Genomic DNA, 20,438 nt, shown 5'->3' with positions numbered 1-20,438 from the left:
CTCTTGAACCATGTTTGAATTATGACTGAAGACAATAAAAACATGAAAAATTGAAGCTAAGCAGCAAACCACGAATGCAATCCTGAGGTACAATAATACCCTTTTGTGCCCAATTGCAATTAGCTCTTGATTTAATTCCTAAATGAGCTTCCAAGATTTTGTTGGTTTAAATCATGATGTTGATGATCTCGTCGTTATTTTACTTCAATTTGGTACCATGGTGTAGACAAATGTAATATGTAGAGTTTATGAAACCAGACAGCTAGTAAATCAATATTATTTTGCTAGTAAATTACTAAGCCAGTGCAAGCTGCTTTTAACTCTTTTTTACTAGCTGGAGTTTAAATCAACACTGTGGGCACTGAATTAGTCAATGATTCTGAAGAAGGCTTTGTTGGCATAAACTTCTGCTTTGATCGTTCTAGTATTTACAGCTTTTTAATTAGATACAGTTCAGAACAATGGCTTTTATCAAAGCAGTTTGTTAAGTGAACAACTGGACATTGTTTAGGGCATTAGATGGCTTTCTGTCTGTTAATACCCTGGCTGGTTTTAATACAATGATGAAGTTAGGATTATTTTAGGCATTGTCACTGCTTTGTCAAAAGAAACTAACTATTCTAAAAGAGAAAGTGGCATGTATTGCTTTTTTAATAGCGTAAGTTTAATCATTTCTCAACATATTAAAAAACAATCATTTGCCTTGGGGTTGCAAAGCACAAACTTTAATTTTGCACTCATAAATTTGAAAGAAGTGACTCTTTTGTTCATCTTGACGTATTTTCACGTGCTGAGTGATTTGTTGGGAAGTGCTGAGCTCTTTTTGTTCAGGATTGAAGGCAGTTGGTTCCATTTTCAGTGTCAGACATTTCAGAGTTGGCTTCTCATGTAAAGTAAACCCAACGCCAGCGTGAAAATTCCTCGGGGATCTTGGCAGAGCTGGGCTCTATCGTTTCTGGAATAGTAGATTGGCCTAAGTACACTTTTAAAGCTTTACAGTAAGCGTTTGTAAAATTTGTAAACTTAGGGGAGCAAGAAAGTTAAGGAGCCACTGATGTGTTTAGACCAACTTCTGCAGTTTAGTGTTTAAATGGAGATAGCTTATCCTCTAATTAACAAAATTTTTTGGGACAAGCTCAAGTTTTTTGAGGAAGGGATGGAAAAGTTTGGAAATTGCTGATGTTTCTGTTAGCTGCTTAACTATGGGGAGTAGTGCTATTATACTAAATCTGCCTACTCTTATTAATGCCTTTAAAAATGTGTTTAAGCAGCTAACTGAGCGTAGCTAACTTTAACTATTTGCCATTTGGGTTTCTAAAATGATGCTTGTTCAATAGTTATGCTTACAGCTGTTATGTGAATGCATCCTAAGTGTAACAGCTCAGGCACAGAAGCAGGCCAGTTTGCTAAAGTTCTGTGGCACATGATATTTTTTTTTATTATAATATTTAAGAGAAAATCCCTATGCCTACATAGTAGGGTACTGAGTCATATTCCTTGTATGGCGCTATTTTGAAAACAGCTTCGTTTTTATTATTTGCCATTTTCACTTCAAGATTGGTAGGCTTATATACGTCAACTTTCTTCATCGCTGAAGATGAGCTGACTTTCTGTACTGCTGAATTTAAGGGGAGATATGTTATTTTTTTTCCCCTTGTACCATAAGATTTGAATTGCACATCCTTCACTCTTAGATCACTTTCGTGAGGCATTTGGGAAGAAAATAGGACTGAGTCTTGTTCTTATGACCTTACTTAAATTATTTTTTAGAGAAAATATGGATTTAAGTGTGCTCATCTGGTTTAGTATTAGGACATATACTAGTCTCTTGCACTTGTCTTGATCTAGTCTCTGATGAAAATCTTTTCAGCATTTTTTTGGGCACTTCTGCAGGCTTGAATGTTTATTTGGATGCAGTTTATTTAGTAATGTTTTTCTCTCTTTGCCTTGTGTTTGCTGACAGATAGCCCTTTGGTTGATGTTTCTGTGCACTTGGTGTTTTGGAGGGGGAGTAAAGATTCTCAAACACCATCTGATCAAGTTGTGCCTTCCTATGCTGTCAAAAATAAAATAGCAATGTGAACGTAGTGCCTCTGTTTATCTATCTGAGGCCTGCTTGGGTGCCCTTTAAAGTCAATGGGAATAAAAAATTGGCTCTATAAATAGTTGTTTCAGTAAAGCTTGGATGAACTTTTCATGTTATCTCATATGCGATAATATTGGGGCGGAGTAATAACCGGTCAATATTCTCTGTCACCTGAGATAAGTGGCTCACTGCCTCATTTTTATCCACCAGTGACTTTCATAATGATGTTAGTAGCTGTTACAATATTATGTTTTCAGTAGTTTATGTGCAAACTGTGTCACCACGGAGATTAGAGAAATCAGTGTTTCTATCTTAGTCTGGGTGTAATTTAGGGTTCTAAAAATCTTAATTTCTTTCTGATAACAGGCCCATCATATGTCTGACAGCTCTCAGGGAATCATTATGTTTGATGTTCTATTATAAAAATCTGTGCATGCTTTTTCAAGAGAGAAATTTTAAAGTTTGCAGAGACAGAGGCATGAAAGTATGAAAGATGTAAATGGAACAGCTGCTGAACAATTGTAGTGAAGTCAAAGAAATGCTTGGGGAAATCCTGAATTTGATTTTCCTATGCTTTCCTCATGAAGAAAATCATAAACCAAAAAGTACTCTCTTAAAGCAGGACATTTTTGAATAATTTGATTCATATTAATTTTTAATATTGGACTACTATGTTAAACTACCACGTTCTAAAATCTGTTGAGAATTTTCTGTGGGAAATGTCAATTTTCTTAAACAGAATACAATGCAAGTGAAAAATTACATTTTTAAGGGGTTGAGCAGAATTTTGGGTTTTATCACAAATGTTTAATTTTTATGTTTATAGTGTTTGGTTTTTGGTAAAGTTTTTGAAGCCTGTGTAAGTGAATTTAAGCTTAAATCAGATTTTAATTACAGTAGCCTAAAAATCACTCTCCAAGCCTGTTTCCCTGATCTCTTTTAAGTTAATAGAGCTTTTTGCAATGAAGCTGTATTCTTGGTTTTCTTTGCTGATTACAATTCTGGGCGTGCACTTTATGAAAGATTTAAGGTGCTTAATTTCTGTACTACTGCTGAGTGCAGGCACACTTGAGGAGATAAAAAGAGACTTTAGTCCTCTCATTGGTCCTGGATATGAAACTCCTTTGGTCAGGATTTCAGAAAGCTGAGCAGCCTGCATAGAACATGATGCCTGATCTGACTGCTTGAGATCAATTGTGTAGTTACTACACAGCGTCATGGACATGCATATGTTGGGAATGGCAATATATTTGGACATAGCAGTCCTTTGGCAGCAGGCAACACATTGAATACACTGTATCTTGAAAGACTGCTTCCTTTCTCATGTAACTATTATTTAATAAAATGGTAAATAAATTTGACATACTGTAAATAAGAAGCAAAGTAATATAATTAGTACTGTTAATGCCAAGCAGCAAAACATGTACCAAATAAATTAATATTTTTTTTTTTCTCCTCTCCATCTTCCCTTTTTTTAGACCTCCAGAATTACCCGCTCTGATGAAGATAAGGAAGGCTCCTGGGATGCCTGGGGGGCCTGGAGTGATTGTTCACGGACCTGTGGGGGGGGAGCCTCCTATTCTTTGAGGAGATGTTTAAATGGGAGGTAAGCCACACGCTTACATGTATTTATTCTTCTGCAGCTTTGCCATATTTCTCTGTCCTCTGCTGACGTCTGTAGAGAAGCATTGTTGCTTTTGTTTCTGGAACCAAGTGCTGTGTACAGATCAAGTGTTATGAAATACTGCTTTTAATATATTTTTGCAGTATATTAGGTAAATATCTTAGCCTTCAACTCTGATAGAGCTTTAACATGTTATTAAATGTGTTTGTGAAATAACATTTCAGTGTGGTCAAATACTGAGAGAAGTCCCTGTCACTGTAATATAAAGCGAATGCTGAGTTACCTGCATACAAATGAGCCTGCACTTGAACGTTACTTGAAATAATGTTCAAGTGCAGGCTCCTCCATGTCTTCCCTGTAGTAAAAAACAAGCGGCTTACTTCACATATCGGTGTATCAAACGCTGCTTTCTGTTATGAAACTTTTCCTCTGCCAGTTCTTTCTCTGCATGTTCCTGGTGGCCATATGTTTTCATGGATAAGCCTTAGTGTAGCTTGAAGAGAGCAGCATAGGCGGTGAAAACAATTTACCTCAGTAGTAAAGCTGGACTAATGTCGGACTTGTTGCTACAATCCTAAAAGTATGAGTAATGCAACAGGCCTGTAGTCAGGCGAGAAGAGATCCCAACCAGCTTAGAAGCATCTGTGCTGGCGTCCGTAATTGCTTGCTTTACTATTCTTAAACATTTTTAAAACTGCTGATTATGTTTAAATTTCTATTTTGTTGAGATTTTTTTAAGTTAAATGCAGTATCACCCAGGAAGTCAATTTTTCTTAAAGAATGCTTGTAGTGTGATGTGCTACTTAAGTGCAAACTGTATGAAGTACAAAGATGATTGATTAAAGCACTGTCTGTTGCTTTTAGTGCAAAATGCACAAAGCTCTTTGAGAAAAGTAATATTTCCAGTAAGAAGCCATGATATTCTACCAGTGTGTTAGGGACTGTGAAACGAGCTCAATAAATTGTAGCAATATAAATTCCAATGTGGTTTTATTAATATTTTTAATGTGTTCCCCTGTGAAAAACATATGTTTTCCATACCTTGACAAATGTGTAGTTTAAAAGTTTGGGTTTTTTTCCTGTGTTTTATTGTTGTTGTAATGTCCAGGAAATGCGCAATTGTGAAACAAAGTTTTCGCATTTGTATGTAGCATAAGCATTTTTAACTTGCACCTTGTGATGCAGTCATTCTTGCAAAAGATTGGAAATTTGAGACATGTAATGTCTTGAGCTTGGAGAGTTGTACCTTCAGCTGAGCTGGTTGAACTCTTGCTCCAGGCATCCATGGTTTTTTCCTTTTCAAATGGTATTTTTCAATCCCTCACACGTATTAAAGACTTTTTTAATATTTGAAATCAATTTTTGTGTAAAAAGTGGAAAATTTAGTCCAAGAGCTGTAAATTACCAGCTATACACTCACGCATTCTTCAGAGTAAGGCAGGTCTTTTTGGTATGAAAGGATTATTCCAAAACGCTACTCCTGATTTTAGAGACATCACTAATAATAATTTCCTGTCGAGGCAGTTGAAATATGTTTTCAGTTCTTTCAAGGGCCTGATTTTGCCATTCTTAAGAAGAAGAGTATCTCACCCTGTGCAAAAGTTCCCGTCAGTTATTGAGAAGTTTGGCAAACTGTGTCCCTAAAGAAAGTGTGACACCCCACCCCCCCCCATATTTATGAGACTGCAATAAATAATCATGTATTTATTACATGCCTGTTATTCCAGCTACTAACAACAGACTTTGAGGATCTGAATTGCCTGGATTTCAGGATTCACATGCATCGGGCACCTTAGAAATGCATGCAGTCCGTGCGAATTATATTTCATTTAAAATTATGAATTCTGCTCATGTGGCTTTGGGTCAGTAAAATTACATGCTGTTCTTCAGAAGTATCACATTGGGTTTTTGGAGAAAGGAAAGGTTTGAGGCTGTTTTTTCTTTCCTAAACAAAATAGGAGAAAGGAAAATTAAAGCTCATTAGCCCTATGCTTGATTAAAGGATGGCTTAGATTTTCTGATCCTCTTTTCCTCTGGGTTACCTCCCGTGGATTAGAAGTAGCTTTGCTGCGGTCAGCATAGATCAGGCTTAGGAATGTCTCGTGAAATCTTTTTCACAACATAAATGTGTTTTTCATAAAGTTTGCAGTAAATTTGGCTTACAGGGAAAGCCACACGTTCTTTGCTGAAGAGAGACAGCAATGTAACCTGTTGAGTCCCCAGATCCCCTTTGTATTTAAACCTTGTGTTTTGAGTCCAAATTATGGTAGGGCAGTAGCAATAAAAGTCTAATTTTCAAGAGAATAACTAGCTGTAAAACAGGCAGGGTTGTGTTTTGGTGTTATCCAGAGTAACCATTTTTATTCTGTTTTTCAGGAACTGTGAAGGTCGGAATATTCGATACAAAACCTGCAGTAGTAATGTGAGTCTGGCCTTTAATCCTATTTTACTTATTCAAACAATGTGTTAAAGTTTAAGAAATGCTGCCTCTTGTTTAAAACCTTATGGTGCATAATTTTCTTTCCATCATTATTACCGTTTTAAGAGATTTCAGTCTGCATGACACCACAAGGTCTCAAATTTAGGCTTCCCAAATGGACATTTTCTTTTAAAATTATAGTGCCAATTGTGATTCAGAACGTTTTATATCATTTATTAGGAAAGTTACACATTTTGGAGGATTAACAAATCAGTTCTCATCTTAAACTAGTAAGTGCTTTTCCTGGGGGTGCTGTCTTTCAGATGAGGCATTAAACCAAGCTTGTGATCATTAAAGATACAGTGGCGCTCTTCACGTGAGCAAAGAGGTTAACCATCTGTGTCCCTTTCAAATCTTAAATTGGATAATTACTCCTTATATTGCCTCTGTTTGCCTAAGCCGAGGTCTTTATATGTCTATATGCAAAAACATGTATATTTAGGTACACTGGCATAGACGATTTCCGTGACTGAATGTAAAGCTGGAGTTTTGATTGTACAGTTGCTGTTACTGTGATGCAATCGCATTTTATTTTTACAGACACGTTTTATGAAAACCAGTCGCATACAGCATGCTTCATGATATGTGCTCAACTGATTTGTAGTGATGCTTTCTGCTGTTTAAACAGCTGCTGCCTTTCACCCCAGATGTTGTATTCTGTTCAAGGTGTGCAGCTCATGCAGGACTTTGTGATACCACTGATCAATAGACCATGTGTACAAACACAATAATTCAGGATGGTTTATGGTCAGCAGTCACCTCCTTGCACAGGTTACCTTACAGGACAGTGTGACATTTGTATAATCCCGTTCCAGAAAAGCTAGAAAGTAGATCAGTAATTAAAGCAAAAGCATCTTCTCTCTCTTTTTTTTTTTTTTTTTCTTTTTTTTTAAACTGTAGTGTATTTGATTAATCTGCTTCTGGCTCTGGGAACAAGGCAGCAATTTTCACACAAATACCCCTTAAAAGGTGAGGCCTGCAGTTCCCTTGGGTTGCATTATACCCAGGCAAGAGCAGGTGATACTCATGTCATTGCCAACCCTGTGATTTCTGCCAGCAGCAGGCAGCTGTGAAGTATGACATGCTCTCCTTAGGAGGCCTGACACTGGAAGTTGCCCAGTAAATATGTTGAACCAGTGTATCTCCTGGGAGAGCTGGCCATTCCCGCTCTTCGGTTTGCCTCGCCTACAGTTTCTTGTGTGCCAGTTGGCTTCTGCCCTCCTCAAGAACAAGGCTTGCTAGCACCTTGAATTGCTCTAATACTCCACTCCTCAGTGTTGGATGGATTTTCCACCACAGCAGCTCACAGCCTCAGTTTCTGCTGGCAGAGGCTGGTGGAAGTGATTAATGAATCACGCCCAGCGCAGGCAAAAATCAGATTTGGAGACAAACCCTGTCACTTGCCCTTTCAGAAGAAAAGGCCTAGCAGTTTTGTGCACAATGTCCTTAGCTCATAAATAAAAATGCCACATGCAAAAAATACCATAATCTTTTCTGTAAAATCTATTTGCTACATTCGTTACCTAGATATGTAGTTGTATGCAGTAACATACCTCTGATTGCTTGATCCTGTGCACTACAGCTTCCTATGCAACAGTACGAACAAGTCAACATAATATACCTTTTTCCTCTAGTGAAAGGACTAGAAAACTACCCAGTGTACAGAAAAAGGAGAAAGATGAGACCGATTTAGGCGTATTTTCTGCTGTAAGTGTAGGTCTACGTGCCTTTAGGATATGTAAGAGCAATTGTGGGCACTTCATTTTAAGGGTTATGCAGTAAAAAGCTGATGGAAATGAAGACACTTTATGCTTCAGCATAGCGAAAATTAAGATGATTACCATATCCTTTCTGAACTCCCAGGGAGTTTTTCTGAAGTCACTGGGGCCTGTTTTTTAACTTTAGGACTTATTTTAAAGCGATAAGTGGCAAGCATCTTGTATGTGAATCTGTTTGAATTTATGATGATTCAAATGTTAATTTCCAGACAGGAAGCTGCCTTTACAATTCTGCTTTTGGGGCACGTCTGAAAGGGATGAGGTTTCCATTTCAGTTCAGATACAGCCAGGATCTCTCAGGAATGTTTTTTCCTAGAGTATGGATCAGATAATGGAGAACTCCTGAGAAAAATATATTTTGTGAGATTTCCACTGTTAATACAGTTGATCTTTCAATTTGACGTCACTGAATTCAAACCCAATATTAGACCTGACTTAACCTTGAAATGGGAGTTCACACCTAATGTAAACCGGGGACTACTAGGAGAGTTTTGTTTCAAATGATATAATTTTCTCCAAAGCATTATTTCTAATGAATGCTGCTCGCTTTTGGAGTAAAATTTTAGTTTGAAAATTAAGAGTTTATACTAGCTTCTTTCCATATTAGTAGGTATTATTGTTAACCACACGAGACGTTCAGTACATATACACTGTGTAAAGTTGTCTGCAAATGTAATTTTGCTACATGATACATTACAACACTAACATCTATATTGGGGAGTACAAATGAAGCACAACTTAATATGTGTGTCATTCTAATGAAAAGAACAAGAATCATTTTACCAGAAAATTGGTTTCATCTGGATTTGTAATAGAATAGTAGTAAGTTCATTGAACTCAAGCATAGTTCCAGAATAATATTAATGATATTTCAATCAAAAAATTAATTCAAGGTCTTAGCAACAAAATAATTGCTAAAATTAAGGCATCTGTGTAGCCTGCTTATCTTTCTATCATAACTGTAATGCCAGGTGCATGATTTCCTAAAACTGTGTGTATGCTTTCAGCTTTTATTATAGAAACTTTAGAGAAATAAACTATATAAGCTATTCATTATAGGCTGTTCAATGAGATTTTCAGTCTTTCTTAACCCCCCTTTTTAATATTTCCATTTTTGTATATACTGTTACATTCTAATGCTATGATGTGCGCTATATGGAAGTGTTTAAGATAATCCTTTAGGGTCCTATTCATAGAACAAGTTATTTAGGCCATTTCCCCATAAATTTCACATTCTTATGTGCCAAAAAGTCACTTATACATTTGCCAGAGTGACTCTTCGACTGTAAGAAAAAATACTATTTTGTAACACATTTCCTCATGTTTAATTCCATTTTAAACTTTTATTATATGCAGATAATGCTCACACTTGTTCAACATATCCATCAGATTTTTGTCTCAGTATCCACTTCTTAACCAGCTCATTTATCCCATTTGGAAAACCTTGGCTGAACTGTGTCTACTTTGGTCCTATAATATTTCACTTTAAGTTGCATAGTTTCTCTTTAATCTGTTCCTTTATTTATTATATTTATAATGGTGATGCAGCATATGGCTCTTGTGGCTAGGGTGGTTTCTAGCTCAGGTATCTTGATTTTACGAAGAAGTGGCCTGAAAAGTGTGTAGGAAAAACATAGAACCTGAAGCTAATTTTAAAAAGAAAACAAAACAATGACTTCATTGGTTTTGGCTAGGTTTCAACAAAATGAGATTCAAAGAATAAAACTAGACAAAGGGCTAGACTTTCTTTGGTGTCATCATTTTTACTGGGAATTTTCTTGCCTTCTCTTTTGTGCTTTTTTCAGTGGAGTAATTGTTGGCAGGAGTCATAGGGTCTGATGCAACCTTCATACTTTGTACATGAACATTGCCTACAAAGATACAGATTTCCCAGGTTAGTTTTGTTTTCAAAGGCTGAGTGCTTACTGCCAAAACTCAAATGATACATTTCATAAGAAGGCAGCCCTTGAATGCAGTAGTTTTTAATCATCTGTCACAAAAAGAATGGGAATATATATATGTATGTTTTTAACCTGCATGATAGTCATGTCTGAAGCCTCTTTTTCAGATCTGCCTGTCTAATAATATGTTCATAACTCATGTCATAAATACACTTCATTCCACTACAAGATCTGGATGCGATTATTTTGCCAACATTATCATGTATTGGACCTCACAGATATGTCTTCAGCTCCTTGTGTAGTGTATGAACCTACAAACGGCCTGGCTGTGGTTCCGTGGATTGAGTGTAAAACAAAAGCTATTGCTGAAATTAAGAAGTCTGAAAAATCCTGAAATTAGGAGCCAAAATATTTAACAAACAAGAAAAAAAGTGGAATATTGAGAGGGAAGAGGGAGCGACGGAATGAATAGGTTAAAACCAAAAAGACATCCAAACAGGATGAGGACTGGGGCCCGTGTATCATTGTCTGACAGTGTGGCCTTGCCCACTTCCCGAACATGTTTCACCCTTGCCTACCTCTCTCACATCTTGCCCCGCCCCGCCCCTTCCTTTCTATTTTTTAAACTCCCTCTCCCTTGTCTAACCTGCTGTAATGGAATTAACCTGAAGTTTACAAGTCCTCTTGTTGTCTTGATTACATTCCTTACTGCCCTTAGCTGTCTTTTTGTTTAGATTATAAACTCCTTTCTTTGTACAAATATTTATTGTTCCCAGGAAAACAGGGATCTGAACTTGGTTGCCATCCAAATTCTGATATAATGCAAATGATAATAATTTCAACTCTTTGATATCTCTTTGTGATGCTCTTTTTTTGCTCCTGCTTTTGAACACAGCTCAAACATAAAGCAGGTGGAGCTGGCATATGAATCGAGCTGCCAGGATCGCTGTGTGTTCTTTGAAGATGCCAAAACAGAATAGGGAGATGAGAATTCACTTGTTCTCAAGCAGCCAGGAAACGAGTGGAAGGAAGGAGCTGCATTGTGTTGAATCAATGAGAAACATACAGTAACCACGGATTGACATCCTGACATTGTGGTGTTTGTATCTTGGCATTGCATCAACACTGAGTGATAATGACTTGTAACAACAGCCTGTCAAAACTCAGCCTAAGGCCATCGCTCTGCCTATTTTACAGAGAGCTCTTTAATTCTTTGTGATGAAAATGTAGCTGTGCATGGCTGAATAACACTACTCCAAAATACTGCTTCTAACTTTACCTGAATCTAACTTCCACTTATTATTTTTGTCCTTAGCTACTCCTCTATTTGCAGCGGTGGAAGGGAACCATATGGTATCCATATGAACTCTGAAGTCTTCTCTGCTTTTTAGACTTGCTATTGTGGAAAATGAGAGGTGACAGATAAGTCAGAGCCAAATTCTGCTCTCATTTACACCAGTGCAAACTTGGTGAATTTCTCAGGAGTGACACTGCAGTAAATAAGGGTGGTTTCTAACAGAATTTGCTTGATGTTTTTAGAAGCTCTTTCTTGTGGGGCGTTGCAGAGGTACAACCCTTAAAGGATCACAGTAACTGTAATTTCTTCTTGTCTTATTCCATCATTTTGTAGTTTTTAAAAAAAAAATATGGCTCGAACTAGAATTATCCGAGATTAAAAATAATACAAGATGTATAGCATCGTTCTCAGTTATTCTCACTGTAAGATGTACCACTGGACAGCGTTGAGAAGTATTGCTGGGAGTGCTCAGTGATTTGCTCGGTGCTCAGTTGCAAAAACGCCGTGTGTTGATCAGTAGAGAGAATATTGATTTTAGAAGGTATTTTATGCAGACTACAATTAAACCAGAGACAATTTTTATGTTACTGTTTTCTATAGTGAAAAAATCTAAGGCATTGACAAAGTATTAAGCTAATGCACTGCCAACTCATCCAGATTCATTTGAGCAAAATGGTGTAAGGACAATACTGTTGAGGGCATCAGGCTGGAATTTGAATATTTCTCATGTATCTTTTTAATCTCCAGTACTTTGTAATGCAGTTACAATTTCATGAGCTTTTTTTCCAGGGAAGGTTCAGTTCAGTGATAAGATTGAAGCTGTGTTCAGGATTAGTATTGTTAACTAATACTTAGTAATAAGTTCCATGAGTTCAGCTGACACATCACAATCTTTCAGTCTTACATCCAATGAAAACAAAACTTTGTTAAAATCAGCCTCACATCTGGCTTATATGTGCAGTTGGAATTCTTGGAAGAATATCTTTTCAGTCTGGTGTATGGACTGTTTGACACTGGACATACTTTCAAATGAAGTCTTTAGTGAGAAATTGTTTGACACACTAACTCTTTTGTCAGTACTTCACCAAAGTTATTTTCTAATAAATCAGTATTCATCTCCATTCCTGTCACTGCAGTTTAATATTAACATCATTGTTTGGGTGCGATCCTTTATGTAGAAAAAATATTTTAGAATATTTTATTTCAAACAGTTCTCATATTTGGTCTTTCAGCTGTATATGCTGAGGCTCTGTATGGGAAGAGGTACGGAAATGTCTCATTAGAACTGGAATTATATAATCTATAGTTACCAATTTGAAGTATGTTTTATTTCAACAAAGGAAGCCTTACTGCTTCTATGAGGTGAGGGTGTTTTGTAATTAGACTAAAGGACTAAGCACTGAAAGTTCTGGTGTCTGCTTCTAATGCTCTTGTCCCCTTTCTGAGCAATACTGAACAATTAGACAAATTTTTGTTTCTTTATGTATAAGTAGCTATAATATGTCTTTCATTACTCTGACGTGTGAATTGATGAATAAGTATAAAGCACTCAGCAATCCTTAAGTGGAAGAAGCTATTGAAAAGAGAAATACTAAATGTTATGCATCCCATTATAGTCACTTAAAATACATAGATTCCTTCAGAAGCTAACTCTTATACAGAACCAGACTTTAAATGTACTACATAGTGTCATAAAAAGTAGCATTTTTAATTATCCTCTCCTATCGGTTATCTTGTCATTACTGGAATATGTGTGGTATTCTGCTACTTGCACTGCAAGCAATGGATTAAGCAACATAAATTGTTTTAAATATGTATAGTAAAGTTTTGCAATAAGGCATATTTGTCATAGCAGATCAGTTGATGAACCAAGCCTCCCTGAACAGATTCTGTGTAATTCATCAGATAACTTTATTTCAAATGCAAAGTATTCCCTTCTCAAAAAAATATTTTCTTTGGTTTGTTTTTAGGACTGCCCTTCAGATGTCGGTGACTTTAGAGCACAACAGTGCTCAGCCTACAATGACGTCAAATACCAGGGACATTTGTATGAGTGGATCCCTGTGTATAATGATCCCACTGCACCATGTGCCCTGAAATGTCAAGCTCTGGGAAAGAACTTGATTGTGGAGCTTGCCCCAAAAGTACTAGATGGTACTCGTTGCAATATTGAATCCTTGGATATGTGCATCAGTGGAATATGCCAGGTATGTTCATAGGGAAAATCTAAATGTGACCTTTGTTGTGAGGCACTTTGCTCATGAGTGTGCGCTTTTTGGTTATTACCTTTCCTTGCACACAGAAGTTCCTGACTGCCTTAACCATTGATATTTTTATATATAAATAAAAGGTCAATAACATTCACTCGCTCTTCTATTTATACATGTGAAAATGAATGAAACTAGTTATACTGGTTACAGCTTTCTAACCTTTAGTATGTCTGTCAAGGTGTGCTGAAGCCTTCCATTTCATTTTGCTACTTCCCCGAGTCTTATATCTTATGAATTCCGTTAAGGAGAAAATTTGATGTTTTACGAGATGCAGCCCAGAATGGCAGATGTGAGTGTATATGTCTGTCTTGTTGCATGGGTGAATGAGTTTGTTGTGATTGAATAAAGGGATTGTTAGTATCTTTTTACTGGATATCTACATTTCTAGATATATTTGTTGTTATTATTTATTAGAGTTCTGCTATTGATTTTACACAGTTGGGGTAAAAAACAGTTATAATATTTGAGGCTTGCCAGCTTTGCCTATGTCTCATTAGCAAAGCAATATTGCAATCTTAAGTTTTATGAGCAGAACAATTTTATACAGAATGGATACGTTACTGCAATTACTTTTCTTTCTCTGCAAGTGTTGTTGCTCTGTTAAATACCTAAAATGTGTGTGACTCAAAAATGCAGGATATGGCCCAGGGAGCAAAATAGCTCCATTATAGGGGAAAATTTGACACATTTGGCAGAAGACTCGTGTGCGGATTACAGCAACATTAATATATGATCTGGACCTTGCTGCGGGTTTTATGTGACTTCTATGTATACTGCAGTTCCAATACCAGTCGTGCCAACACACAATGCATCTGCTGCCTCTGAAATAGAAGAAGAATTCCTTACAGTTTTCCCCTTCAAGAGACCGCATTTGTTAGTAGTGCTTCACAGTGGTATCCAACAGTGTTAATTACCCTGCCCATTTAAAATAGGATATACCTCTATAAACTGTGGAAGCATTTGCCAAATAATACACATCTTGTGCAATATTCTTAGCGATGTCTCTTCTTCTAATACAAGTTTTTCAGCCTGGAGGATGTCAAAGCCTTTTCTAGGTGGTATGTCTACAGCAGCCTTTGCTCTTTGTGTCCATTGCAGCACATAAGTGTCATGCTAAATCTAATGGAGCTCTGGGTTTTTCAAAGGCTCATGAGACTCTCGCTCAGGGTGCTGTGGGGTTTCCAGTGACTTCACACATTTACCCTCTTTCATACGTAGCAGAATATCCACTCCATCTAGAGTGGAACCAGTTTTGTGAAGAACAGTTGAAAGGTACATTTAAAAGGGCTGCCTTCAATGTCTCTTGTTAGGGTTTTGTAGTATTCATGTGTATATCTGATATCACATGCTTGGAAATATAAATAATCCGGTTAAAATAAATAAACCAAGTAGTGGCTGAAGAAATTAATCATTCCAGAAGCAGGCACTAGAACTGTTGATGATAATCAATTTATTTTCTCCATCTGGTCCATTTTTTCTTTTTTTCATTATTTTCTAATTCCACAAAAATATTTTTCAGTGTGAGAGAACATCTTCAGGAAAGTGTCCTGTGCTGTGACTTATGCAATTTAATTAATTTATAACTTAGCCTCATAACTGGTTAGGTGTTTTCACTTTATTTCCTTCAGGTCACTGGCTATTGCTGAGGTATTTCTGCACAAATGGAAAATTCCTCCTTTTTAAAGTATACATTCGATAATTTAGTGTCGGATAATTTTATTGAGGTAAAAATTTGGATTTACATTCAATGAATTGAAAGGAAACGTCATTTGAACAACATTTTTCTCTTTGCGGGTTGTTTTGGGGGCGGAGAGGAAAGGTTGGTTACTTGTGAAAGGGACTGTGGGAGGTTGGGGACTTCCTCAGAAACCGACAGCGAGCTTTGTTGCTACTCCTGTTTAAGCAGGAAAAGAAAACAAATTGACTTCTAATCTTTCCTGGAAAAATATGGTTATTTAGTCAACTGCTGTTAAGAGAGACGCAGCAAAATTGTGATTCTCTACAATTGTTGCTGTAAGATCAGTCTGTTGGGTTCTGACATATACTTGGCGCAGCCTGCAAATAACTTGGCAAGTGTTTTTAGAGTTAACTCATCTAAATAAACATGTCATACTGCTGATGTGGATATCTTTGCTTTTATGCCTGGGAGCACCAAAGAGTTAGTATAAGGAGACTGGCTTGCCTGAGTCCCTTTCCAACTGGTGCTGGTTTTGCTCATTTATTGTCTCAAAGTTGGCAGGTTTTCGAAGATTTCAGCTTCCCCCCATAACATGATTTCACTTTCATCTGTTTCCTTATTCTTGGTAAGGTAGGGCTGCATCACTAATTCTGCCTCTTGGATTCTTGTTCAGACTCTCTCCTTGGCAGCACATGAATTTCCAAGGACGGTGAGTTCCTGTTGTCCAGCTTCAGTTCTGATTTATTGCACTTCCCTTAGTAAGCAGAATCAAACTAAATAACACGCTGTCAAAGGAAATCATGAGATGACAAAACTGCTCTCTGGACAGGAGGTTTGAGGCTTCAGGGGAAGTAAAATCTAAAGGCGGTGGAGCAGGGAAAAGTTTAATGGGAAAGTTAGTAAGATACATTGGGGTTGCTTGAGGCTTAACTCAGCCAAACCATTTGATCGTGTTTTAGTCTGCTACTGCTGTGCTGCTGTTACCAAAGCAAATATCTGGGGCTGTTGTGTTAAATGGGGACAGGTCAAAACTTCACTGCCGGGAGGATTTTCACACTTAACTTCTGGTATTTTTTCTAGTTTCTGCACAACTCCCAACACATTTTTTCATATAATATATTCCAGCTGTGCCCATCTGGATGTGGGTGGAGACATTTAAAAACATCTGCATGTCAGACACATGTGTGGGCAACATTTACCCAGTTACTTCGTCTGCTTTTGGGCTCTGTCTCTCCTTGTTTTTTGTTTTTAATTCATGCAGACCTGCTTTTTCTCTACCAGAATGCAGAATGGTTACAGTGATAATTTTCCCAATATGGATTAATATTTGGACAACAAATACATGCATCACCCAAAAAATCTGGAGTCCTAAGGAGCAGCCTGAGTAATTCTGTCCTAGGCTGTCACAATTAGGTCAAAGATGATGTAAATACTGCAGTGAACTTTCCATTTAGTGTCAGCAAGTTGTTTGTGTTCCAGAAAAGGCAGACACTACACTATGCTTTGTAGCATATGGCATAAATTTAGCTGACATCAGAACATATTCCATATGTCAAGTGGAGTGCCATCAAGTTCTGCCATGCTAGTTCTTTTCTATCATGTGTCACGATATGGCAAGTGGGTATCTCTCTCACTCGCCACCAGAGCACTCATGCTTCAAGTAAGTATCTGTTGGAGTTTTCACTGAAAACATTTTCAGGAAGCTTTTGCAAGACTATGGCAGGTTTTTTTATGAGCTTTGCTCATGCTTAAAACTTAAAATCATATCAGATTATTAATTTCTTCTGAATCTTGACGCCTTTTATTCTGAGAGTTGCTTTCTCAAAGTGCTTGTTTAGGGTGTTCTGTGTACTTTCCCTTTTGGTTCATACAGATACATCTTTTTGCCTGTAAATGTGTTAAAGGACTGCCCAAGATGCGCAGTAGTTTTGGTGTTCAGATACTTAGAAAGGAGTGTTTCCTTTCCATCTAGTGTCACTGCAGACATAAAGCTGTGTTTCTTACATGTGTTAGTCAGATTATTTACTTCTGCAATAGCAGTTTAAAAAGTACTCTTTTTTTTTCAAAATGAATATTTCCAATCCCTTTTTTGGGTATTTAAAAATAGGGAAAAAAAATGTCCACATAGCTTTTGCTCCTTTCTTTGCCTTCAAAGCTCAAGTAACTTATAGGAAGACTTGATTTTGAGATAGCCTTTATACTGAACCTGGCATTCTTTCCTGGGTGCCATCAATTAGGGAACACAGAATAAAGTACACTTTGGAGCACAGAGGAATCACTGTGTAGAGACCTGTACTCTGCTTGTGTATCACTGCAGGCACCAGAGTTAGGCTGGACCTTACCCAGAGAGACTATGGGAGTTACTCATGTAGATCCAACAAAACTTCCTGGCTCTCAGAGCTACATATCAGGATCTTCATATGACCGCATACATGTGACATATGCCATAAAACTGAGGACAGCAGGGAGCTCCAGCTGCAATTCAGCTGGGAAATGTTGGTGCCTCTCCAGAAGTCTCACTGAAGAATGGGGCTGTGCTGAGCATGGGTTACCACATCCTACGTTACTTGCCAGCATCGCCCTCCATAAGCCTTATGGGTTGGTTTCTTTGTCTGATGGAGACTCTCGGCACTGCCCAGGCAAGCAGATCACGTAGCTACCCTCCAAGGGCTGTACTTGCATCACTTTTAAAATCACAGTCCACCTCAATATAGTGGTTCCCTTGTGATGACATTGTTGGCAACTCGGAGGTGTGCTTTTACTGCAGGTAATAATAGGATACTCTCATACACTGAAAAGGTCTTTTGGAATCACTTGTTTTTATTTTGTGGCTGCCCATTGCTGCTAGAAACTGATGTCTCTTTTCAGATCTTGTCTTACTCTCCCTCCTACTGTTTCTTATGGAAAAATACTCCCTATAGGGATTTCTTACTGTCTAAGTTTATCCTTTCTTGTCAGATAAGTAGTGGATTTTTTCTGATCTCCGGTTTCTTATCTACATTTCTTTTTTCCTAAGTGATTCTCTCTGCCAAGTTTTGTTCTATTTTATTGAGCTTTGTACAAATGTGTTTTTTACTTCCCAGCCTAGCAAGGTCCTAAAGCACGTTAGCAGTCACAGTAGAAAGGCTCACCATTTGGGTGTCGTCTTGAACTGGAGCCTTAATAAACTTCAAATCCCCCAGTGCTAACTTTGCCTTTGTATAGCAAGGCAGACTTGGCTGGACCCAGCCAGAAAAGCAGCAAAGTAATCTGATTCCACATATTGATTTCTTTTTTGAAAGCATTCTCACAAACAAGAAGCCCAAAGGGAGTTTTTGTCCTATCCTCTGAGTGTGCGTCTGTGTATTTTTTAAAATGGAGACCTTGTGGGAAAGGGTACTTCCTCCCTACTGGGTGGTCCTATAATCTCTTAGCTGCTCTAGCATGTGACAGATCCTGTAGTAAGAGTTAAATGCTTTGGAAAGACTTTTTTTTTTTTTATTTGATGGAAGTGGATTTACAGAATTGCAGAACACCCTTTAGCCTCTTGCTTTTGGATATAAAATGTTTGCAGAAATATGTGGAAAGTCTTTTTTAGGAGTCCTTCAGTATGCAATGAATTTTATGCACTGTATTTTTTTATCTTCTGGGTTTTTTTATTGCTTTACATTCTTTTCCTCTGTATGGATGGCTGGGGAATTCTGAACATCATGGTGTGTCTCCTCATGCCCATCATTCTGACTTATTTTATGCCTCTGTTCTGAGGTTTGCATTTTGGCATGCTTTGCCTTTACTCCCTGCTTTCGCATCTATGAGCAACTGAAAATCCTTACACAGAGGACATTTTCTTACTCCCACCGCCACTAATACCCGTTCAGCCTGGCAACTGGGATTGCTGGTTCACTTGCTGTGAAGTGGTGGGCTGGGACATTCGCTGTCAGTCAGACTACCTAGTGAAGGGCCCTGAAGGGGCTGTATTCTGTTTATTAACATATGCTGAAGCCCGTGTCAGCTTGTCTGGGCTGCTGCTGACCCGCGCTGGCTTGATTGCAGAGATGTGAGAACCTGTGCCACAGTCAGGCCTTTGTTAGGCTGAGCTTAGACATAACTGAAGAGTTATGAGACAGGACTGTGTGAGGACAAAATCATGTCTCAGACCAAGTTAAATCTTCAATGAGGAGAAACCAGAGTTTGAAAGTGCTGCTTCAAAGCTAATATTCCACACTACTTTTAAAGGTAATTAAAAAAAAAAAAAAAAGGAAGTGACTTCCTTAATTGGAGGGATATTCTGGTATCTCTCCCGCTGCTTGCCAGAATCAATTACTTGTAGATGATGAGCATGGGAAAGAGACAGTGGGAGTTTTTTCTTTATATTCTCTCCAGGGACAAATTTTATCTGTGTAGAAATAAAGTGCAAGCTGAAGTTATCACAAAGGAAAGGACGTGAGCAGAGATTGCAAACTAAATGAATAGATGGGCTTTGAATGACAGCAGGGTTTTAGAGCAGGGCAAAGATACGTGGAAAATATTGACTAAGAGCAGGATTTTCATGACAGGTTTTATACTCATGTTTTTATTACCAGAAATTCCCATAGCCATATTTAAAATTAATTATTTGTTGTGTGGATGCAAACTTTCCTAACCTCTGCCTGTACTGTGATTCTGTGCTAAGACAAGTAGAGCAGGAGAAAATGCAGCAAACAGCTGACATTGATGCGATAAGATCTGTGCACTGCGATAGCACGTGCAACTGTACAGTAAAATATGGCCTTAATTTCTGAGTTTTGAATTTTGTGCTCTGTGTGTGTTTGTAGAAGTAGAAATTGTTTTTTCTTTCACCATGACCCTGAGGATTTTAATTTTCCATCTTGAGAGTGATTCTAATAAACTGCAGTAGAGATTTATCTTTTTGAGCATGTAAGGATTTTTTCACTATTTTCTTCTTTGACTAGTAAATGTTGAAATAAAACATGTGTCCTTTCTGAGTCAAGTCACAAGACTTGGAAAAGGTATTTTCAGCAGAAATAATTCTGAGGTTATCTTGTGTTTTGTGCAATGCTGATAACCTTTGGAAATATGTAGATGTTTTTTGTTCCAGTTTTCATTCTGATCTCTTGTAAGGCTGAAATAAATAGTTTGGTTATAGCAAACCAAGTACTAGCATCCTGGTGGCAGGGCAGCCACATCACTTCATTGGGTCTGTTTGGTGTAGTAGTCTACTTTCATTCTATATTTTTCACACCTTGATGTATTTGATAGGCAGTGAAAACCCAATTGCATGTAGGCCACGTAGTCTTTGCCACCCTTCAGCATATTGGTGGTCCAACCCATACCGAATTTGCTTAC

The 20,438-nt window shown here is 37.7% G+C and overlaps 1 protein-coding gene across 1 annotated transcript in view; it reads left to right on the top strand.

Annotated features, from left to right (window-relative positions):
* Positions 1-20,438, top strand: part of ADAMTSL3 (ADAMTS-like 3) — a 183,058-nt gene that overhangs the window by 78,773 nt on the left and 83,847 nt on the right. The window contains exons 3-5 of the mRNA XM_009886113.1: positions 3,565-3,692; positions 6,087-6,132; positions 13,136-13,372. Of these exons, the coding sequence (XP_009884415.1) occupies positions 3,565-3,692; positions 6,087-6,132; positions 13,136-13,372 (411 nt within the window). The remainder of the gene's footprint in view (positions 1-3,564; positions 3,693-6,086; positions 6,133-13,135; positions 13,373-20,438) is intronic.

This window comes from Charadrius vociferus, unplaced genomic scaffold (genome assembly GCF_000708025.1).
Source record: "Charadrius vociferus isolate BGI_N301 unplaced genomic scaffold, ASM70802v2 scaffold365, whole genome shotgun sequence".
Classification (NCBI taxonomy): domain Eukaryota; kingdom Metazoa; phylum Chordata; class Aves; order Charadriiformes; family Charadriidae; genus Charadrius; species Charadrius vociferus.
The sequence above is the reverse complement of the archived record's forward strand: the minus strand, read 5'-3'. Positions and strand labels throughout refer to the sequence as shown.